This window comes from Molossus molossus, unplaced genomic scaffold (assembly GCF_014108415.1).
Source record: "Molossus molossus isolate mMolMol1 unplaced genomic scaffold, mMolMol1.p scaffold_m16_p_5, whole genome shotgun sequence".
Classification (NCBI taxonomy): domain Eukaryota; kingdom Metazoa; phylum Chordata; class Mammalia; order Chiroptera; family Molossidae; genus Molossus; species Molossus molossus.
In genome coordinates, this window is record NW_023425388.1 from 48,925,959 (window position 1) to 48,949,658 (window position 23,700).

At 43.9% G+C, this 23,700-nt stretch overlaps 1 protein-coding gene across 1 annotated transcript; it reads left to right on the plus strand.

Moving 5' to 3' along the window:
• The first annotated feature begins 2,184 nt into the window (after nt 1-2,184).
• On the plus strand, nt 2,185-12,669 carry EIF2B5 (eukaryotic translation initiation factor 2B subunit epsilon). Its single transcript, XM_036243289.1, has 16 exons — nt 2,185-2,397; nt 3,761-3,885; nt 5,194-5,379; nt 5,458-5,635; nt 5,724-5,804; nt 6,065-6,142; nt 6,565-6,877; nt 7,778-7,923; nt 8,154-8,295; nt 8,417-8,518; nt 8,702-8,809; nt 8,996-9,086; nt 9,655-9,778; nt 10,345-10,470; nt 10,897-11,007; nt 11,172-12,669. The coding sequence occupies exons 1-16, from the start codon at nt 2,200-2,202 to the stop codon at nt 11,229-11,231; spliced, it is 2,169 nt and encodes a 722-aa protein (XP_036099182.1). The 5' UTR covers nt 2,185-2,199; the 3' UTR covers nt 11,232-12,669.
• The last annotated feature ends 11,031 nt before the right edge of the window (nt 12,670-23,700 follow it).

Sequence of the window (23,700 nt, forward strand, 5' to 3'; positions counted from 1 at the left end):
CATCATACAAAAAATTTCTACCATTAAACCTACATGTTTTCCACAACACCTGTAACATTTTACATTCCCACCAACAATGCACAAGGATTCCAATTTCTCCACATCCTCACTAACACTTGGCATTCTCTGTTTTTTAACAGTAGAATAGTACTATTCTATCACTTCATTAGGATACTATTAAATAAAGTGATATCTCATTGTAGTTTTGATTTGAAATTCCCTAATGATTAGTGATAGTAAGTATCCTTCATGTGTGTACTGGCCATTTATATATCTTTGGAGAAATGTCTACTTAAGTCATTTGCTCATTTTTGTTTCATTGTTGAGTTGAATACGTTTTGAAACAAAAAAAAAAATTAAATTGAGAGAAAAAGATTCTCCCTGAGACCATCTATTAAAACCTTATCTAATCAGCCCTGGCCCCTGCGGTTCAGTTGGGTGGAGCACATACCCAGGTTGTGGGTTCAATCCCCCCTGGTCGGTTGGGGCACGTCAGTCTCTAAAATAAAGGGAAAAATTATTTTTTAAAAAATAAACAACAAAAAACTTACCTAATCAGCTACCTGTCTGCATAATAAGGCCTGGATTTACTACTCACCACTTTCTGAAGTCTCAGCAGTCATTTAAAAGTCTACAATTGAACCTACTTCCACACCTATATCCACCCCAAACCCACTCTTACCCCACCCTTCCCTGTGCGTTCCGGCAAGCATGTGGCAAATCACTAGCGCTATTTAATCACCCTTCTTTTCTCTTTCCGCCTGTGGGTTTGCAGGACTGTCGAACACCTTCCTCTACAACGTACATTCACTTAATTGAAACTTTTTCTGAGTTGCCTTCAGCCTTTCCTTCTCCAGGCTAAAATTTCCAAAATCCTTAAAAAATGGTTTCCTCTCAGCGCTATCATTAACTAGTAGAGGGAAGAAATGACAGATTCCTTGGTCCCAACAGGGGCCTTGGTACCTCTAGTCAAGCGGCAACCGCCACGTAGAAACAACAATGTCAGCCTTTCGAACTCCAATCCCGACGTGCAACGCGAGCGTGGGTGGGAACAACCTTTGCTGAACTCTGCAGGATCAGGGATCTAGAATTCTGACAGTTCTCGTGCGGAAAGGGCGCGTGCCTTGCTAGAACGCTCCTTGATTACGGAATAACGCCTAAGCTTACTCACCTCGTCTCCACTACTGCCCCCACGGTCTCGCACGTCCGCAGCCCTGGTTTACTCCCTGCAGCCTGCAGCCACCACCTCCTTTCCCAAATCGGGGGCGCCTCTCGAGCCTCAGACCTTTGCGCTCCCAGTCCCTTCTGCCTGGGAAGCCTGCGGCTTAACTCTAGACCCACTCAACTCTATGGTGTTCTTGGATCCATTCCTATTTCCACTCTGACTGAGACAGAGTAGGGTTTCAATAAGTGCTGATAGGCTGAATGAATGAATAAGGAAGGTATCATGAAACAGTAAGTTTTATCACCCACACAACTTGGCAGAAAAAATGTGGAACTATGAAATCAGACAGATCGGATTCCAATATCAGTTATTCCACTTACTAGATGGGTGATCCTCACACCCTCTCGGAGTTCAAGAAATGTTTGTTGAACGAATGAATAAAATGTTCTCACAAAGACGTGTGACGAATTAAATGAAGTAATGCCTGTGTCGTCCCTGGCCACAACCAGCGCTCAGGAGAATTACTACTCGCCCTACTATACGACGTTTCGTGTTTATGTAGACCGTGAGTTTCCTGTGGGAAGGGGATGTCTTGACTCGGTTCAAAGCTCCCCAAGATGCCTGGTCACATTAGATGACTAGGATGACGGAAGACTTCAATTTTTAACATGCTCGGGGCGGGGAAGATTACATATCCAGAATGGGTCTGGCACCTTCGCAGACCACAAATATCATCATCACACAAGAATCTCAGCTTGTTCATGTACAAATGAAGGCCTACTATACTTGCCCATCTAGTCTGCGGTCCATAGAACCCCACCCCCAGCGCTTCAAAAGGTCAAGTTTCAGGCGGCGGCGCCCCACGCCTGGCTCCAAACTGCGGCACTTTAGGACCGGTGCCTAGGCAAGACGCATGCGCACTCTCCTCTCCTCCCTCCCTTCATTAATCCTCCGCGTTTCGAGTACTGGGTCCTTTTTGTCCCCTACTGCGTGCGGTGTCAGTTTCCGTGCGGAAGTGGTAGCCGTGAGAGAAGATGGCGAGCGCTATGGTGGTGACAACTGGTGTGGTGGCCAGTCGGGCTAACAAGCGAAGTGTCTGCGGGCCGGGAGGTGGTGGCGGCGGTGGGGTAGCCCGGGGGGCGGAGGAGGAACCCCCGCCGCCCCTACAAGCAGTTCTGGTGGCTGATAGCTTCAATCGCCGTTTCTTCCCCATCTCCAAGGACCAGCCTCGGGTGAGCGCCGGCCGGGGAGCAGCCAGAGGGCCCGGAGTGGCGGGGCTGGAGCTAGTTATCCTGTCCTCTGCCTAGTGAGGCGTGCTTTGGAAGGACGTGTGTCCAGCCTCTTCCCTGAAATCGGGTTTATCGAGTTAGGAGAAAGGCGGACTGTCTAAAGCCTGACCAAATGAGTGGCTGGCAGACTTGGTAGTGCTGTGTAACTCAGATTTGGGAGGCATGCAGAGAACTAAATTGTAGAAGCAGTGCTTGAGAGAAACCTTCACGCGGTGATTCAACTCCCCGTGAGGAGGCTGCAAGGCGTTCATGCCGAGGGGGAAAAAAGAGATCCTCAAGTGAAAGGAAATATTATCTCTTTTTGCCTCCAAAAGGGAGGTCGTATGCCTAAAAAAGACCAGACTGATCTGATCCCGTAGTAACAGCTATTCTGGATCTCAGTACAGTGTGCTTTATTTCCCTTACAGATTTTAATGACAGCCAGTGCCATCTGTCTAAAGAAGGACAGAACAAGTTTAGTGGTTGGTTGCTAGGAGCCTCTGTCTTGTTGTCTAGACCAGCGATTTTCAACCTTTTTCATCTCATGGCACACATAAACTAATTACTAAAATTCTGCGGCACACCAAAAAAGATGTCTTTTGCTGATCTGACAAAAAAAATAGGTATAATTTTGATTCATTTACACCAAATGTCTGTTGTAATTTTTTATTTGATAGTCTAAGGGGAAAGTGGTCAGTGCCCCTGTATTGCATATTTTTAAAATTCTTGCTACACACTGGTTGAAAATCACTGGTCCAGATACTGGGGAGTTGGACTGAGCTAAGAGCTAGTCCTGGAGATTGCTGGGTGGCTCAGCCGTGCCTAGTTCAAAGAGAGGGAACTGCATTCAGTTCAGGGAAAATTCTAACTCATCACTTCCAGCAAAAAGCCTAATAGCTGTTCATTTTGGAGAGGTGATTGAGGTTGGCTAGCCCCCGACTCTTAGAAAGGGATCAAGGAAGAAAATTATATGGGGAAAAGGCCTTAGTGGTGCTTAAGTTTCTGAGGGATATGATTGATTTCCAGTATTCTCCTTTGCTATAGGTGGTCTATTCAGTTGCAGCTCTGTGTCTGATGCTAAGCAAGTATATGTCTGATGCTATGCTTACTATATCCAAATTGCAATACCTTAGACTCTGATGCTTAGAGTATGCAATGAACATCAGAGGCAGAAGCCTGATTACTTTTAAGTTGGAATGATAAAACAAAACTATAGCATTTGGAAACACTGATATAGGAGTGAAAATAGTTTTTGTAGTAGGGGAAGGAGTGGTACGCAGAGGGCCAGATCCAAGACTTTACATTTTTTTCATCTCCTGACCTGCAGGTCCTCTTGCCCTTGGCAAATGTGGCACTAATTGACTACACTTTGGAATTTCTGACTGCCACAGGTGTACAGGAAACCTTTGTCTTTTGTTGCTGGAAGGCGGCTCAAATCAAGGAACATTTACTGTAAGGCCTTGCAACTTTTCTTTCCATGTTTCATCAGTTTTCTTAGGATGAATGTAACTAAATAAGGGGAAAATGTGTCTATATAGATCCCATTATAAGGTCTAAGGGTATTCTCCTCACTTATCAGTAGGTGAGCAGCTAAAACTGTGAGAAAGATTAAAGAAAAACATTTGGTTTTTTTTCTGAATCTCACTAATAAAGTTTTGTCCTAGTGGATTTTGCTTTTTATTTTATGGCTCCAATATGGAAGTTATAAGAGTAACATGTTTGTTTGTTTTTCCACTGAGCTTCTAAATGTTAAGCTGTTCTTCGTCTTTGTAGTCTCAGTGCTTAGCTTAGTACCAAGCACATAATAAACATTTAACAAATGTTTGGTGAAATCTTCTTGAAAAAGAGCAAATGTCAGGATTTATGGAAACTTAGGAAATAAAGACTTGGATATTAGCATGGTCTGCATTAGACAGTTCCTAAATTTGGTCTGGATTTTGAAAGGAGAAAAATGGCATGAAAAGTATGTTTCCAAAAGTTTATATATCCTAAATTCTCAGCAGGATTTTGAATTAAAATCCTGGGGTCAGGCTATGGAGAGGAAATAACCATGTTTCTCTAACCCATAAAACAAGCCTGGTGACACAGGATGCTGAAACCATTAATTATAGTTCATAAATCTCTTTGAAATTGAGGACGCTGGCAGGAATCCAAAAAAGCCATAGGGAGCCCTGGCTGGTGTGGCTCATTTGGTTGAGCGTTGTCCCATGTACCAAGAAATCACCAGGTCAATTCCCAGTCAGGGCATATGTCTGGGTTGTGGGCTACATTCCCAATCAGGGGCATGCAGGAGACAGCTCATCTATGTTTCTTTCTCATGGATGTTTCTCTCTCCCTTCCTCTCTCTCTGCCTCTCTAAAATCATTAAAAACATATTTTTTTTAAAAACCATAGAGAGCCCTGGCCGATTTGGCTCAGCGATTAGAGTGTCAGCCTGCGGTCCAGAGAGACGGGGTTCGGTTCCCGCTAAGGGCACATACCTTGGTTGCAGTTTGTCCCTGGCCCTGGTTGGGTTATGCGAGTGGCAACCACTCGATGCGTCCCTTTCACATCGATGTTTCTCTTTCTCTCTTCCTCCCATTCTATCTGAACAAAAAATGGAAAAATGTCCTCAAGTGAGGATAAAAATAATTTTTTTTAAATAAAATAAAATAAAAAGCCATAGAGAAAGAGTGTGAATGTTGATTGGGGGAGAAAAACAGGGAAGTTCTACATGATATTTATGATTATTCTCATTCCCTTCACTCCCCCTTCCTTTAGAAAATCCAAGTGGTGCCGCCCTACATCCCTCAATGTGGTTCGAATAATTACATCAGAGCTATATCGATCACTGGGGGATGTTCTTCGTGATGTTGATGCCAAGGCCTTGGTGCGCTCTGACTTCCTTCTGGTATATGGGGACATCATCTCAAACATCAATATTACCAGAGCCCTGGAGGAACACAGGTCAGGATGGGAAAATGGTAGGGACAATGGTGTGTGACCAGCAGAACCCTAAGACTCTCTCCCTCCTATCCTTTGTAGGTTAAGGCGAAAGCTAGAAAAAAATGTATCTGTGATGACAATGATCTTCAAGGAGTCATCTCCCAGTCACCCAACTCGTTGCCAGGAGGACAACGTGGTAGTGGCTGTGGATAGTGCCACAAACCGAGTTCTCCATTTTCAGAAGACCCAAGGCCTTCGACGTTTTTCTTTTCCTCTGGTGTGTGGGTATCAGCATTTTTTGAGGTAGGAAAGCAAGAGATTCAGCAAGAGAGACGAGTTAAAATCCTTGTAACCTCTCCCCACAGAGTTTGTTCCAGGGCAGTGGAGATGGAGTGGAGATTCGCTATGATTTACTGGATTGTCATATCAGCATCTGCTCTCCTCAGGTGAGCCCTTCAGGGCCAGGGCTGCACATCAAAGAGTAGAACTCTGAGGGTGTGTTACTCCCCACTAGAAGGCTAGGGTATATTTCTTCTTTTCCTTTCTCTGATCTGTTCTACAGCAAATAGTTGACCCCAATATTGGGAGCCTTTTGGGGATTCGGGCCCATGTTCTGCTGTCATGGGGTCTGATAGGTCTCTGGGGACTTATCTTTGCTTCCAGAAAATAGCACTTACCCTTGGCCTCATCCAGCTTTCTCCCATAGGTGGCTCAACTCTTTACAGACAACTTTGACTACCAAACTCGGGACGACTTTGTGCGAGGCCTGTTAGTGAATGAGGAGGTAAGAAAAAGGTCCCGGTGTCTCTTTAAAAGAAGGTTAAGCCCTGTCCAGGTAGCTCAGTTGGTTGGAGTGTCCTCCTGATATGCCAAGGCTATGGATTTGATCCCTGATCAGGGCACATGTAGGAGTCAACCAGTGAATGCATGGATGGGTGGGACAGCAGGTCAGTGTTTCTCTCTCTAAAATCAATCAATAGGAAAAAAGTTTTAATAAAATAGGGCTAAGATTTTATCTCACTTTTCTGTTTTATCGAGCCTTAGGAGGGATGAAAATAGCTGGGGTGGGGGGAAGCTATACACAAATACCATTTGGCTATGACATTGAGAGGCAGAGGAAAACTTAAGAAGGTGAGAAAAGTGTTGTGCCTGGGGATGTTCTTCCTTTCTTGCTTGGGCGACCTCCCTTTCCTTGTCCTCATTCAGATTCTAGGGAACCAGATCCACATGCATGTGATAACTAAGGAATATGGTGCCCGGGTCTCCAACCTACACATGTATGCAGCTGTCTGCGCTGATGTCATCCGCCGATGGGTCTACCCTCTCACCCCAGAGGCAAACTTCACTGACAACACAACCCAGAACTGCACTCATTCCCGGCACAACATCTACCGAGGGCCTGAGGTCAGCCTGGGCCATGGCAGCATCCTGGAGGAAAATGTGCTCCTGGGCTCTGGCACTATCATTGGCAGCAATTGCTCCATCACCAACAGTGTTATTGGCCCTGGCTGTCACATTGGTGAGCACAGGTGGGGAAGTCAAGTCAGCCATTCTAGGAGCAGGAACCTGGGGAGGCCCATATCTCCAGAGAAGGAGACAGAGGAATAGTCCCTAAGGATAAGGAACTAGAGTGGCTACCGTAATAAAAAAGGGAACAGAGATGTAAAAACAGTGATGCTTTAATTTGTGCCCTGTGAGCTTCTTATTGGGTGATTCGTTACATTCCAGTATACCCCATATTTATATTCGGGACCAAGTGCATAATTAATATGCAATAATAACATCTGTGCAGCTTACAAAGACCTTTAGCATACTTATTTTATTTAATCCTCACTAAAACCTTGTGAGGTATATGTTTTTTCTCCCCAGTTTATAGATAAGCAAACTGGTTCAAAGAGGTTGTCTCACCTAAGGTCATAGCTAATAAGAGGTAGTGCTGGGACTTGAATCTGAGTATTCTGATTATTAAGTCCAATGTTCTTTTTACTGTACCATACTGCCTGGTTAGCCTCCTGGTGACTCACTTTGGATACAGGAATGTGATGCTTTAAATGGAACTGCCCCTTTAAAACAACAAGATTCTAATTCTAAATGTACAAGAAGTAGAATAGATATGGACATGACTCTAATAAGGTTCTTGAGTTTTAGGGGTCCCCAGAAATCTTGAAGGTTCTCAGGTTCTTAAGTCCTATGTGATAGTCTGCAATTGTCATAAACCTGGTGGAGGGTGGTTAGGCTGAGCAAACGTTCTTTCAAGCCTGGGCTTAGAGGGGAAGTGGGTGTTTCTGATGAGTTGGGGGATAGAGTATTTGAGCTGGGTGGGAGCTATGCTGGTGTCAGTCAGCCATGTCTTCCAGGAAAGGCCCTGGTCTGGAGTTGGAGCCCTGAGTGACCAGGAGTCCTTCCTGTCCTGAGCCAGGTGATAATGTGGTACTGGACCAGGCCTACCTGTGGCAGGGTGTTCGAGTGGCTGCTGGAGCACAGATCCATCAGTCTCTGCTTTGTGATAATGCTGAAGTCAAGGAACAAGTTATACTGAAGCCACACTGTGTCCTCACTTCCCAGGTGAGAACTAGTTCCATACTGCATACAGGCCCCAAACTGAGTGGTGGTCATACTGAGCTAGAAGGGACCTATGTCTAATTATAGGTCCTGTCTGAATTGAGAGTCCAAATCCAGTGGTTTCATTTGTTTTCTACTTGGCTTAATAAAAAAAAGTCACTCACATTGTCAGGATGTACCTTTCCCCAACACACTGATGGATCTATGCCACCTACTCCTTTTTTCTCCCCTAGGTGGTAGTGGGCCCAGATATCACACTGCCTGAAGGCTCGGTGATCTCTTTGCACCCTCCAGATGCAGAGGAAGATGAGGATGATAGCCAGTTCAGTGATGATTCTGGGGCTGACCAAGAAAAGGAGAAAGTGAAGCTGAAAGGTGTGAGGCTCAGCAGGTGTGGGGCATCTGCGTATCTCTCTGCCCCATAGAAAAAACATTTTTTTCCTGGAGGGATGGGTACTTCTACTGGGCCTTTGCTAAAAATCAGTGGTTTTTCCAGGTTACAATCCAGCAGAAGTCGGAGTTGCAGGCCAGGGTTATCTCTGGAAAGCCGCAGACATGAATATGGAAGAAGAAGAGGAACTACGGCAGAATCTCTGGGGTGAACTAGGCGTTTATACACACACACCCTTTCTAAATCAGAATATTTTGAAGGAGAAGGGAACACTTCACAATCAGACTACTTGTTCACTGCTATTTTCATGCAGACAGGGCATATATATGATTCTTTGTCAATGACTTTTTCCTTATTTTTACTTTTTTCTCACCTTGTATGGGTTCTCAGGACTCAAAATCAACATGGAAGAAGAGAGTGAAACTGAAAGTGAGCGAAGCATGGATTCTGAGGAGCTGGATAGCCGGGCAGGCTCCCCACAGATGGATGACATCAAAGGCGAGTGGCCAGGGATGTAGTATCTTGGGATAAAAGAGGGAAACCTCTAGTTTTTTCTTTATCTGGATCAGCTAGCCAAAAGCTTGTGTTCCTCCCAGGAAGGGTTCGGTATAAAGTCAGAACTATATGACTGAACACATTCTGGAGTGATGTTAGCCCATGTACTTACTCTTACTTTGTTTTTAGTGTTCCAGCATGAGGTCCTGGGAACACTACAGCGAGGCAAGGAGGAGAACATTTCTTGTGACAATCTAGTCCTAGAGATCAACTCTCTCAAGTAAGAGCAGCCCCTCCCTATTTTCTTCTCTTAGGGTAGTCCCAGGCAGATAGAGGTTCTCCTGTTTCTTCCCCACATAGGAATCTGTTCCCTTGACATCACAAATGGACAAAGCCAGTAACATTTAGAACAAGGAGAGCATTAGGTTTCAGACTCAGCATAGATTTCTTCTTCTAAAATCTTCCCTTTCCACCCTGGCCAGTTTGGCTCAGCGGTTGGAGCGTCGGCCTGCGGTCCAGAGAGACCTGGGTTCGGTTCCTGCTAAGGGCATGTACCTCGGTTGCAGTTTGTCCCCAGCCCTGGTTGGGTCGTGCGGGTGGCAGCCACTCGATGTGTCCCTTTCATGTCGATGTTTCTCTCTCTCTCTCTTCCTCCCACTCTTTCTGAACAAAAAAATGGAAAAAGTGTCCTCGAGTGAGGATAAAAATAATAACAATAATAATAATAATAAAATCTTCCCTTTTCATGTTGTCCCACCTGACTTCCTCTTCCCCCGTGTCCCGCCAAAGTCCTACAGCACGCTGAAAGGGCCAGTGAAGGCCTTGGTGTTACCACAGTCTCCCCACAGGTACGCCTACAACATAAGTCTAAAGGAAGTGATGCAGGTGCTGAGCCACGTGGTCCTGGAGTTCCCCCTGCAACAGATGGATTCTCCGCTGGACCCAAACCGCTACTGTGCCCTGCTGCTTCCCGTGAGCAAAGACAGGCTGGGTACAAGGGATTGAGTAGAGGCAAATACACATCCTTGCTGTGGTGATTTTAAAAGAAACGAGGAGTAGGTCTTGTTGTGGGGTATTGTGTTAGTTGTGATTCCTTTCTCCTTGCCTCTGGATTCTAGAAGCAGCTTGGATTCTAGTGTAGCCTTGACTGGTCCAGAGGAGTCAAGTTAGGTTTAATACTGAGTGGTCTTTGAGACTCCAGGATTCAGACCATACCAGACCCCAAAGGTATATCCAGAATAGACCTGGACATTCAGACTCTGTAAATGATTTTGACCCAGAATGAGATCAACCTGTAGGCTCAGAATAGGTATTTTTGAGGCAGCCTGCATATCTGACCCCCTTTTACCTTCCCTGGAGAACCTCTTTTTCCCCAACCCTGACTGCTAGCAATTCCTAAATCCTTTGGCATGATGACACAGGTTCCCTCTTGGTTTCCTATATCATAAAAGATGCATGTTATCTATATTTATTTTCTTTGCCGTTCAGGTGTAGGTACATGCTCAGGCATATATTACAGGTTCCTTCTTCTTCCACAGCTGCTCAAGGCCTGGAGCCCTGTTTTTAGGAACTACATAAAGCGTGCAGCCGATCATTTGGAAGCACTAGCCGCCATTGAGGACTTCTTCCTGGAGCATGAAGCTCTTGGTACTTCTATGGCCAAGGTGAATACCACCTCAAGCCTCACAGTCCTACATTTGCTTTGAAACAGGCCTTGATTACCTTCATGGAGACACAAAACAGAGACTGACATGAATCCAATATAAAGTTTGGTTATCAGCACCATTCACCCCTGGTATTGTGCTCGTTGCTGGGATGGTACAGCTTGGAGCCAGGCTAGGAAGGCAGCCATTTGGAAGTTGCCCTAGGATAGTGCAAAGCACTACCTAGCAATAGTTCCAGAAGTTATACCTGTCCCAGTACCACAGTGAACAGTTTACTCTTGTCTGTTTTAGACGAATCTGCTCATTGTGTAGAAGGAAGCTAAGGACGCAGAGAGAGGTGTTAAGATCTTGCCTGCTCTTCTTTGTTATCCATTATATCTTGTTGGACTCTGCATGGTCCCTGAGATCTCTGTTGGCCTTCTGCAGGTACTGATGGCTTTCTACCAGCTGGAGATCTTGGCTGAAGAAACAATCCTGAGCTGGTACAGCCAAAGAGAGATAACTGACAAGGGCCAGCAGTTGCGCAAAAACCAACAGGTGAGTCAAGCTACCCTCGGTTGTGGTGGTTGCCTGGTTCCCTGACCCTTGGCCTGCAGGGTGGTTGGTCCTGGGACTCTGGTTATTTGAGTTGTTCATCCACAAGATGAACAAGAGAGTTATGTGCTCTTTCCTCAGTAGCTTTCCACTATGCTTTCTTACAGCTGCAGAGGTTCATCCAGTGGTTAAAAGAGGCAGAAGAGGAGTCATCTGAAGATGACTGAAGTCGCACTGCCTGTTTCTGTGGGTGTGGTTGAAGACCCTCCTGGCTTCTGGGCCAGAGCAAGTGGGAGGCTAGTTGCAGAAGATGGGTGACCACCATTCTGGCTAAGACTTAAAAAGGAGCAGAGACTGGAACTACAGTATTCTTCCCACCACCAGTAACCATGTGCCTCGCATCCTGACTGGGGAGTTGGGATTAGGGAAGTTGAGCTGAAACAAAGCTCTGCCTAAGGAGGAGCTAAGCAGGCCCTGCAGTTAGAGGAAGACCAGAGGCACAGCTTTGTGCTTTGGCTTTCCTTCGGGAAACAGCAGAGACAGCTGGCCCTTTCTGCTGCTTGTATTTGTTAATATTAAAAAAAGAGAGATTTCTGTCCAACTCTGACTGATCAGCTCTTACAGTAGTGACCAAAGAGTTCTGAACCTCTGACCTGACAGCCTTTCCTTAACAGCAGGGGGAGCAGAAGAGGGGTGTTATGGCCACTAGGTGGTACTGTGGTGCCTTGCTAATTGACCGTTGCCATAGCTCATGGGTAATGGAGGACCTAGATTCTTTTCTAGCCTCTGGACCAGTTTGTCTCCTGGAGTAGTGTGCTTGAGCCTGTTTCCAGAGAGTGTCCCAGTCCCGAGCACTTTTCTGCCTGAGAGTGATGATGCCAAGCATGTGTAAAGTCTGTTAACCACCTGCCAGTCCTTCGTGCTTGTTCATTTGATCTAGTACTACTGTCGGGGGAGCTGGGCTGCTCTTCATCTTAAAGATGAAGAAATTTGCTCAAGGTCTCATCACTCTTGAGGGGGTAAAGCTAAGGATTTGAGCCTCATAATCCAGAATTCTTTTTGCTTCGGCAGATTTAGTGTCTAGGTGAAGAGAAAGTGCCCACGAAAACTAATATAACCCTAAGCCAGCAATGAATATCTTAAGAACAGAGGGAGAGCCTGCCAAATCTTTTCCCCTAATATTGAAAGTGTTTCCCCTAATTGAAAACGTTTACTGTGACAGGCATTTTGCTAAAAGCTTTTTATGTTATTTTAGTTAACCTTTCACATCAGCCCTATGATGTAGCCTTATGCTCATTTTCAAATGAGCCTGAAGTTCAGAGAGGTCCTATAACTGGTAACTGATAGAGCCAAGATTTGTTACTGGACTCTAGAATTGGAGTTTGTCTCCTTTAACCTCAACCATATGTCCTTCTGTCTCATCTTTTTGAGCTCTTTGTTGTCTTCACATAACACTTACTCTATTGACAATTAAATTGTGGCAAATGTTAACTGGTAACAAGTGGCCCTCCTGAAAATCACAGATAAAATGGTTCCCTTCCTTTATTTCAGTTGGGTGGAATGGAGTTAGCCAAAGAGGATGATACTGAACTGTACTGAAGAGGTGTGAAGCTATTACTGAGTATTTCTAAAGAAGAAAAAACAGGCTGGCCAAGATTTGGCCTTATTTACTTTTATTCAGTAAATCTCAGTTTCTACTTTGTCAGATATAGGATCTAGTGGAGCATATGACGGTCATGTCACGGACCTAATAGGGTCAGTTAAACACAAATAACTATAGAATACCTCTGATTTGTACCTAATGGGTGGCAGAGATCAGAGTGGCCTGTGGAACTTTTTAGGAGGAACATATTTCTTCCAGTTGCAGTGATTAGGGAAGGCTTATAGGATTGTCACGCTTAAGTGGCCTAAAAAATAGAAAAGCTTAGAAAGGAACATTAAAACAAGGCCATTTAAACATGGCAAGTTAAACAAATGGGTTTTTACTCCCTCCAAAGCCCTATTCAAATGCCACTAGGGGTCCTTTAAAAAGGCATATGACTGACCTGGCCAGTGTTGTTCAGTGGTTAGAGTGTTGGCCCAGGCACCAAAGGGTCTCAGGTTCTATTCCCTGTCAAGGACACGTACCTGGGTTTCAGATTTGATCCCCGGCTCCAGTTGGGGCACTAGCGGGAGACAACCAATTGATGAATCTCTCGCATCAATGTTTCTCTCTCTCTCTCTGCCTTCCAGATACTTTCTAAAAATGTAAAAACATATCCTCAGGTAAGGATCAACAACAACAAAAAAGGCACATTGACTGCCTGACCCGTGTGGCTCAGTTGAGTGTCATCCCATGCACCAAGAGGTTACCAGTTTGATTCCCAGTTAGGGCACATGCCCAGATTGCAGGTTTGATCCCTGCTAGAGGGTGTGCAGGAGGCAGCGAGAGATGTTTCTCTTCCTCTCTAAAAATTACATGAAAACATTAAAAAAAAAAAAAAAACTTTAAAAAAGGCAAATTGACTCAGTAATAAGGAAAACTAGGTGACAACAATAAATGAGAGACCAACATTTTGCAAAATGAAAAATGGGAGAGTGAAAGTTTACTTAGAACAGACTAAGATGGGTTACACCTTCTCAGATGGTTATTAAGAAGCAAACCAATGTGCCCTGAATCCAGAAAAGGTCCAGGAAAGGTGTAAAGATTGGGGCTGAAACGGTGACTAGAAGGGAATCACAAAAACTTGTATAAGAAAAAGCCCTCCAGGTCATTATATGATCCAGCCACTTGGTTACCCCTATTTCTCCCCTGCAAGAAATGAGAGATTCCGTCATTAGAGAAATGGTGAGGCGGGAATTGTCAAAGAAATATAAAGGTTTCCTAAACCCAAAGTGTATAGACTGACAGCCCATGAGTGCTCAGCATCATGAGTGAAATAGCCACATGAAATTTCAAAACCTCAGGGAAAAGGTAAATTATTAGGTCCTCTGAATTCAACAACAGGTATGGTAGAGATGGATGGGGTTGAGGGGCTAGATTGAAATGGAAGGATTTAGTGAAAGTATATGAGTGTTAGGGCTCTGAAGATCAGCACACACTGATTTATATCTCCAGGCAAAAACAAAACTGCAGAAAAAGTCTTAAAAATATTTTTTTTGGCCCTGGCCGGTTTGGCTCAGCGGTTAGAGCGTCCGCCTGCGGTCCGGAGAGACCCGGATTCAGTTCCTGCTAAGGGCGCGTACCTCGGTTGCAGTTTGTCCCTGGCCCTGGTTGGTCGTGCGGGTGGCGGCCACTCCATGTGTCCCTTTCACATCGATGTTTTCCTCTCTCTCTCTTCCTCTCTCTCCTTCCCACTCTGTCTGTACAAAAAATGGAAAAATGTCCTCGAATGAGGATAAAAAATATATATATATTTTTTGTTTCCTCTGGGGAGGTGGAGGTGGCATTTTGCCCCCACTTGGTCACCCTACGTTAAAGCCTGTTAATAAGCCTTGCACATAGTTTCCAATCAGCTTTTTAGTACCTCACTTATAGATATGAATAGACTGCCAAGGGCTATCAAACATTTGAGGATACTTCCAACGTAGAACGCAGAGACCAAAAATTGAAACTAAGGAAACAATTTTGGAGCTTTTTGAAAACTTCAGGAATGAAGCTATAATTTTCAAAATTCAGAGGATGAAGAAAGTAGTATAAAAAGGAAGGATTGGAGAACAAAAGAGTTCATAGACATTAAAAATACATGAAGTGTTTCCTTCTACTGAGAACTGGAGGACTAGAGAACCAAATAGAGGGAGACTTATATTCATCCTTACATACTTTCTGAATTTTAAATTGTGAATATTTTACCTATTCAATTGGATAGGGGAAAGGTTGAAAATAATGTTAAAAATCTTGCAACAAGGTGAAGTTATTTAAGAATAAGCCCGCCGGTGTAGCTCAGTGGTTGAGCATTGACCCATGCACCAATAGGTCACTGGTTCGATTCCTGGTCAGGGCACATGCCCAGGTTATGGGCCAAGTCCCCAGTGTGGGGCATGCAGGAGACAGCCAATTGATGTTCTCTCTCATCAATGTTTCTATCTCTCCCTCTCCCTTCCTCTTTCTCTAAAATCAATAAAGAAAAAATAAATAACCCTGGCCAGTTTGGCTCAGCAGTTAGAGCATTGGCCTGTGGACCAGAGAGACCCGGGTTCGGTTCCTGCTAAGGGCACGTACCTCTGTTGCGGTTTGTCCCTGGCCCTGGTTGGGGTCACATGGGTGGCAACCAGTTGATGTGTTTCTCTCACACTGATGTTTCTCTTTCTACCTCTCTCCCTCCCTCTCTATCTGAAGATGAATCAAAAAATGTCCTTGGGTAATGATTAAATAAATAAATAAATAAAAATTAAGAATAAAAGGAAATGGTCCTGGCCAGTATGGCTTGGTAGGAGCGTAGTCCCGTACGTTAAAAGGTTGTGGGTTCAATTCTCCAGACACATGCCTAGATTTCTGATTTTTTCGGGGTGCTTACAGGAGACCACCAGTCAATGTTTCTCTCTCACATTGATATTTCTCCCTCTCTCTCTCTAAAATCAGTAAACATATAATGCCAATGATACATCAGACAAGGGGTTAATTTCCAAAATATGTAGAGTACTCATATAACTCAACAAAAGGAAGCAACCCAATTAAAAATTGGGCAGAGGACTTAAAAAGACACCTCTCCAAACAGGACATACAAATGGCCAAGAGACATAGAAAAAATGCTCAATGTCACTAATCATCAGAGAGATGTAAAATAAAACAACAATAAGGTATCATCTCAAACCTGTCAGAATGGCTGCCATCAACAAATCATCAAACAAGTGCTGGTGAGGGTGTGGAGAAAAGGGGACTCCAGTATACTGCTGGTGGGAATGCAGACTGGTGCAGCCATAATGGAAGACAATATGGTGTTACCTCAAAAAGTTAAAAATTGAACTGCCATTTGACCCAGTGATCCCACTTCTAGGAATATATCCTAAGAAGCCTGAAACACCAATCAGAAAGACTATGTGTACCCCTATGTTCATAGCAGCACTATTTATAATCGCTAAGATCTGGACACAGCCCAAGTGTCCACCAGTAGATGAGTGGATAAAAAAGCTGTGGTACGTATACACAATGGAATACATAATATGCAGCTGTAAGAAAGAAAGATCTCTTGTCCTTTGAGATGACATGGAGGGACCTGGAGAATATTATCCTAAATGAAACAAGCCAATTAGAGAAAGACAAATATCACGTGATCTCACTTATTTGTGGTATATAATGAACAAAATAAACTGATGAACAAAATAGACTCAGAGACGTAGTAGTAGGGCACTGAGTGACAAACCTCAGAAGTGGGTTGGGGGGGAGGAAGGGAAGGAAGAGATAAAACACAGAACTGCCCTGGCCGGTTTGGCTCAGCGGTTAGAGCGTCGGCCTGCGGTCCGGAGAGACCCGGGTTCGGTTCCCGCTAAGGGCGCGTACCTCGGTTGCAGTTTGTCCCCGGCCCTGGTTGGTCGTGCGGGTGGCAGCCACTCGATGTGTCCCTTTCACATCGATGTTTCCCTCTCTCTCTCTTCCTCTCTCTCCCTCCCACTCTGTCTGTACAAAAAATGGAAAAATGTCCTCGGATGAGGATTAAAAAAAAACAAAAACAAAAAAAAAAACACAGAACTTATATGCAGGTATGCATAACCATGGACATGGACAACAATGCTGGGGACAGGTGCAGGGGCGGGATAGGGAGGAAGGGGTCGGGGCGGGGGGGGGACGAGAACCGTTTGTAACAAAAATAAATTAATTTAAATAAATAAATAAAATAAACATAACCTTGGGTGAGAATTTTAAAATAATAATAAAAATAGCCCTGGCCGGTTTGGCTCAGCGGTTAGAGCGTCGGCCTGCGGTCTGGAGAGACCCGGGTTTGGTTCCCGCTAAGGGCACGTACCTTGGTTGCAGTTTGTCCCCGGCCCTGGTTGGTCGTACGGGTGGCAGCCACTCGATGTGTCCCTTCACGTCGATGTTTCTCTCTCTCTCTCTTCCTCTCTCTCCCTCCCGCTCTCTCTGAACAAAAAAAATGGAAAAATGTCCTCGGGTGAGGATAAAAAAAAAAAATAAATAAATAAATAAAATAAATAAATAAATCAAAGGAAATGGATGATAAAGGAAGGGAAAAAATAAGGCTCAATTCTGAAGGTCCAACATCTAACAGGAGTTGCAGAAAGAGCTGGGAAAATGGTAGTAATATTAAGTAATTCAAGAAAATATTGTTGAATTTCTGGACAGAAAGGGTGCCAAGCACAGTAAATAAGCATCAAGGCATATATCATCATGAAATTTCAGAACTTCAAGGATAAAGAGAACTTCCTAAAGATTTCCAGAGAAAATTAAAAACAAATCATGCCCTGGCTGGTTGGCTCAGTTGGAGCATCGTTCTGGACACCAGAAGGTTTTGGATTCGGTCTCCGGTAGGGGCAGGTACAGGAGGCAAACAATCAACATTTCTCTCTCAGATCAATGTTTCTCCCTCTCTCCCTTCTTCTCTCTAAAATCAATAGAAACATATGCTTAGATGAGGATTAATTTTTTAATATTGTGTACTAAGGCTTAGGAAAATAAAGATATCAAACTGACTATTTAATAGCAATGCCGGAAACTAGAAGACAATGAACAATTTCTTTAAAATTCTGAAGATAAATTGTTTTTAACTCAGAATCATAGTTTTAGATTTGCAAGTTCTAAAAATTTTTATTTCTTATGCATTCAAGGGAAGATACCAAAGGATGTGCTTTACTAAAGCAAAGGGGTATCAAGGAAATGGGGATCCAACATATAGGAGAGGTAAAGGGAATTTTGAGGATAATGCAGAGAAGTCCCAGGTGGCAGCTGTGCACCGGCCAAGACAGCCATCAGTACAGACCAGAGCAAGAGAATTGACAGTTCCAGGGAAGAAAATAGATGGATTATCTAATATATGGCCATACCTTATTTTATCGAATTTCACTTTATTACACTTCACAGATAATTGTGTTTTATACAAAACGAAGGTTTGTGGCAATGCTGTATTGAGCAAGTCTATTGGTGCCACTTTTCCAACAGGTTCAGGTGGTGGTTAGCATTTTTTCTTTTAGCAATAAAGCATTTTAAATTAAGGTATGTACATTGTTTTCTTAACATAATGCTATTGCACACTTAACAGATTAAAGATTAGTGTAAACATAACTTCTTATGCACTGGGAAATCCAAAAATTCATGTGACTCTATTGCAATATTTGCTTTATTGTGGTGGTCTGGAACCAAACCTGCAATATCTCCGAGGTATGCCAGTATTTGACTGAGAGAACAAAACATGTATTGAGAAACTATTAGATTATGTGGAAAGATTTACGGATACACTATATTATTATAGGTACACTATATTATTTATACACACACACATATAAAACAAAGCAAATGAAAAAGCAAGGCAATAATTAATGCCAGGAGAAACAAAATATTATGAAGGAAGCATTTATTCATAGTCAAAATGTCAATATTAAGTACAATATTGTCTTAACCAAAAAGTGGTATTTTACATTTAAGAGATTAGGAGGAAGTGGAAGAAAAATAAATTCATCAATCATAATTAGAAATCCATAAACAATGTCTAAAATGCATAAATCAAGAAGTAGTATGGGCCCTGGCTAGCGTGGCTTATGGGGTTGTGCTGGAGGCAAAAACTCAGTGTGTCCCTCTCACATCGATGTTTCTCTCTCTCTCTCCCTCGCTCCCACTCTATCTGAAGATAAATAGAAAAATATCCTTGGGTGAAGATTAAAAAAAAAAAAATCAATGAAAAAAATATCCTCCAGTGACGATTAACAAAAAAAGAAAGAAAGAAAATAGTATGAGCTAAGCCCTGGCCAGATAGCTAAGTTGGTTAGAGCATTGTCCTGATAAACCAAGGTTGTGAGTTTGATCCCCAGTCAGGGCACATATAAGAATCAACCGATGAAAGCATAAACAAGTGGAACAACAAATCAATGTTTCTCTCTCACTCTCTTTAAAACCAAACAAAAAAACGTTTTTAATTGTGTAGGAAAAGTGAAGACTTAAAATAAAGAAATAGCATGAGCTAAAAAGAGTATACTGGGGTGGGGAGGGAAATGAGACAGTGGATTGCTGTTAAAAGCTTTCTTAATACTATTTGACTATGCACACATATTGCTTTTTTTAACTCATCTTTATTGTTGAATGTATTACAGATGTTCCCCATTGATCCCCTCCTCCCCAATCCTGCCCCCCTCCTGCCTTCCCCACACTATTGTCTGTGTCCATTGGTTATGCATATAAGCATACAAGTTCTTTGGTTTATCTCATTTCGCCCTCCCTACCCCCTTCCCTTTGAGGTTCATCAGTCTAACAACAAATTTGTACTTCTTAATTCCTTCCTCTTTTTCACCCATCCCTCCAACCCCCACCCATCTGGCAAGCAACAAAAAGTTCTCTGTATCCATGAGTCTGTTTCTGTTCTGCTTGCTCATTTTGTTTGTAGATTCAATTGTTGATAGATATATATTAATTGTGATTTTATTGTTCATATTTTTGTTTTTCTCCTTCAAGAAGACCCTTCAACATTTCATATAATACTGGTTTGGTGATGATGAACTCCTTCAGCTTTTTCTTGTCTGGGAAACACTTGATATGTTCATCGATTCTAAATTATAGCTTTGCAGGAGAGAGTAGTCTTGGTTGTAGGTCGTGACTTTTCATCACCTTAATATCTCTTGCCACTCCTTTCTGGCCTGCAAAGTCTTTTGAGAAATCAGCTGACAGTCTTATGGGAGCTCTTTTGTAGGTAACTAACTGCTTTTCTCTTGCTGCTTTTAAGATTCTCTCTATGTATTAACCTTTGGCATTTTGATGATGATGTGTCTTTGGGTTCATCTTGTTTTGGACTCTCTGTGCTTCCTGGACGTGTATGTCTGTTTCCTTAACCAAGCTAGGGAAGTTTTCTGTCATTATTGTTTCAAATAGGTTTTCGATTTCTTGTTCTCTCTCTTCTCCTTCTGGCATCCCTATAATGCAAATGTTGGCACGCTTGAAGTTGTCCCAGAGGCTCCTTACACTATCCTCATTTTTTAAAATTCTTTTTTCTTTTTGCTGTTCTGATTGGGTGTGTTTTGCTTCCTTATATTTCAAATTGATGGTTTGCTTCTTGGCTTTACCTACTCTACTATTGATTCCCTGTACATTATTCTTTATTTCAGTTAGTGCATCCTTCATTTCTGATTGGTCCTTTTTTATGTTGTTGATGTTCTCATTAAGTTCCTTGGAGGTCTCCTTAAGTTCCTTGAAGGTCTCACTAAGTTCCTTGAATGTCTCACCAAGTTCCTTGAGCAACCTTATAACCAGTGTTTTGAACTCTGCATCTGATTGATTGCTTATCTCCATTTTGTTTAATTCTTTTCCTGGACTTTTGTTCTTTTCTTTCATTTGGGACATGTTTCTTTGCCTCCTCATTTGTGGCTGCTTCCCTATGATTGTTTCTATATATTAGGTAGATTTGCTATATCTCTGAAGCTTCGTAGGGTGGCCTATTTTTGTAGATGTCCTATAGGATCCAGTGGCACAGACCTCCTGATCGCCCAGCTAGGCCCTCAAGGTGCACCCCTAGTGTGGACTGTACACCCTTTTGTTGTAATTGAGTCTTGATTGCTGTTGGCACCTCAGTGAGAGGGATTTACTCAGGCTGATCAGCTGCAAGGACTGGCTGTGCCCAGTGACCACTGGCCTCTGACTACCTTGGAGGATCAGCTGTGTAGGGGCCAACCACACAGAGCAAGACTTACTTTATTAGGGCTCTGGTACCCACCGAGTCCACTCATTGAGTGTGTCACTTGTGGGGGTGGTTGGGTGGTGGTGTTTCAGTGTGCTTTGAAGCTGTCCACTGGGTGTGCTGGCTCTGGGGCAAAATCAGCCATTGCCTGTGTTCTATCCAGGGTCACCCAGCATAAGCTAGAAAGTGATCTGCAGATGGCTGCTTCTTGTGCTGGGCTTGGAGGTGCCCAGGAAAAGCCAAATTGTGAACCAAGGCTGGCTGCTTCTAGTGACAGGCCTGGGGCTACTTAACGGGAAGTATGAGGCTTGCTGAGACAAGATGTAGCTTGTTTGAGAAATTTTAGAAAACTCTTAAGCAGGATCCAAGACAGGCCAATCCTATGGTAAAACCTTTGGAAACAGCTTGGGTGGGCCTGAAAGTTGGGTGGGGCAGGGCCTCAGGAATCACCAGGATGAGGCAAACAGTGTGAGCCAGGTTGCTAGAGTCCCAGATATGGCCCCTGTCTGCCAGTACTGTGGGGGAAGAGCTCACCAAAGGAACAAAGACCTCTGCGAGCAGGTCTATCCAGGAGAAAACCACCTCTCCAGCCCTTGTCCTGAGGCCAAACAGCTCAGTTCTTCCCTGTGTGTCTCTGGTGATTTTCAAGCTGCCTTCCCCACACTGGAACCCAGAAGGAGCAAGTCCAAGTAAGTCAGTGTGCAGTCCCTTTAAGAGGAACTGCCTGGGGCTCCCACAGCTGCAGCCTCCCTCAGCCTCAGTTCCTGCTGGTTTGTCCAGCCAGAAATCATGGGGACTTCTTTTCCTGGCACTGGAACCCTGAGCTGGGTGCCTGGTGTGGGACAGGGACCTCAGTCCTCAGGAAGGACCTTCCCAGCCAAGGTATCCTCCTGATTTTTATCTGCCACAAGTGGGTGTGGGACCAGCCCATCAGCACCTTCGCCCCTCCTACCAGTCTCCATCTGGCGGCTGCTTTAATTTCATAGTTGTAGGACTTCCATTTAGCTCAATTTCAGGCTGTGCTGAATGATGGTTGTGTTGTAGTTTAGTTGTAATTTTGACGTGGGTGTGAGAGGAGGCGATACCACATTTATTTACAGTGCTGTATTGGCGGGAGTTTACACATATTGCTTTGATGGAAATTTAAAATAGCCCTGGCTGGTTTGGCTCAGCGGTTAGAGTGTCAGCCCAAGGACCAAAGAGTCGCGGGGTCAGTTGCAGCCAAGGGCACATACCTCGGTTGTGCCTGGTCCCTGGCCCTGGTCAGGTCGTGCAAGAGGCAACCAATCAATGTGTTTCTCCCTCCCCCCCGCCAACTCTATCTGAAGATATTTGAGAAAATAGCCTCAGGTGAGGATTAAATAAAAGAAATGTAAAGTAAAGGAAATGTGGGGTGGTGAACACACAATACAATATACAGATGTATTATAGAATTGTACACCTGAAATCTATATAATTTTGTTAACCAATGTCACCCCAATAAACTCAATTTAAAAATTAAAAATAGCCTGGCTGGTGTGGCTCAGTGGATTGAGCAATGTCCCATGGACTGAGAGGTCCCCATTCGATTCCTGGTCAGGGCACGTGCTGGGGTTTCGGGTTCAGTCCTCAGTAGGGGGTGTGCAGGAGGCAACCGATAGATATTTCTCTCTCACATTAATGTTTCTATTTCTCTCTTCCTTCCTCTCTTTCTAAAAAAAATCAATAAAAATGTATTAAAAATAAAAATAAAGAGAAGTGTACGAAATGAAAATATGTAAGTGTTGTGCAGGAGCTACCTAATAGGTTGATTTGTTAAAGTAAAAACTTTAGCCAGGCCTTGGCGGGGTGGCTCAGTTGGTTGGAGCGTCATCCTATACACCAAAAGGTTGCCAGTTCAATTCCCCATCAGGGCACATACCTAGGTTGCAGTTCAATCCCTGGTTGTGGCGAGTATGGGAGGCAACCAATTGATATTTCTGTCTGTCTGTCTCTCTCTGTCTCTCTCCATTCCTCTTTCTAAACATATCCTGGGGAGAGGATTTAAAAAAAAAAAAAATGTAGCCCTGGCCAGTTTGGCTCAGCAGTTGGAGCGTCAGCCCACGGACCAGAGAGTCTTGGGTTTGGTTCCCACTAAGGGCACGTACCTCGGATGCAGTTTGTCCCTGGCCCTGGCTGGGGTCGTGTGGATGGCAACTAGTTGACGTGTCTCTCTCTCTCTTCCCCCCTCTTTCCCTCCTGCTCTATCTGAAGATAAGTGCAAAAATGTCCTCGGGTGAGGATTAAAAAAAAAAAAAAAATGTAGCCTGGCCAGTGTGGCTCAGTTGTTGAGCATTGACCCATGCATCAAGAGGTCGCCAGTTTAATCCCCGGTCATGGCACATGCCCAGGATGTGGGCCTGATCCCCAGTTAAGGGCATGCAGAAGGCAGCGGATAGATGTTCTCTCTCATTGATGTTTCTATCTCTCTCTCTCCCCCTCTCCCTTCTTCTTTCTCTGAAGATCAATAAAGAAAAAAAAAATTTTAATTTAGCCAGGATATAATGAAATAAAAAGCTGTAAAGATATAGGTTAGATTATGGAGGGTTTTCAATATCATACCAAGAATATTTGGAAAGCACTAGGAAATGTAGAGGTTTCTGAGCAGACGAGGTGTCTGAATAAGGTACTTACTCTTGAAATGCTAATTTGGAAAGTACAAAATCAAGTAGGAGGTGCCCACACTTGTTGCAGTGACCTAAAAGGACCTGTGTAAGGTGCTGCTGTGGGTCTCATGGCCTTGGACCCTGTGTACACAAGTCCTGGACACCACCCATGTTGACCGCAGATGTGACAGTGACACGTTCCCAGGCCTCTGAGCCCCCCAGGGTGGCCTTGTTAGAAGTCTTGAGCTGCCATTCCATTT

What these genes read in the sequence shown, in the direction of transcription:
- EIF2B5 (XM_036243289.1), top strand. Translation starts at nt 2,200, where the DNA reads ATGGCGAGCGCTATGGTGGTGACAACTGGTGTGGTGGCCAGTCGGGCT. An exon ending in AGAGCCCTGGAGGAACACAG is followed by an intron (nt 5,380 to 5,457) that starts GTCAGGATGGGA and finishes TATCCTTTGTAG; the next exon opens with GTTAAGGCGAAAGCTAGAAA. An exon ending in ACTGTGCCCTGCTGCTTCCC is followed by an intron (nt 9,779 to 10,344) that starts GTGAGCAAAGAC and finishes CTTCTTCCACAG; the next exon opens with CTGCTCAAGGCCTGGAGCCC.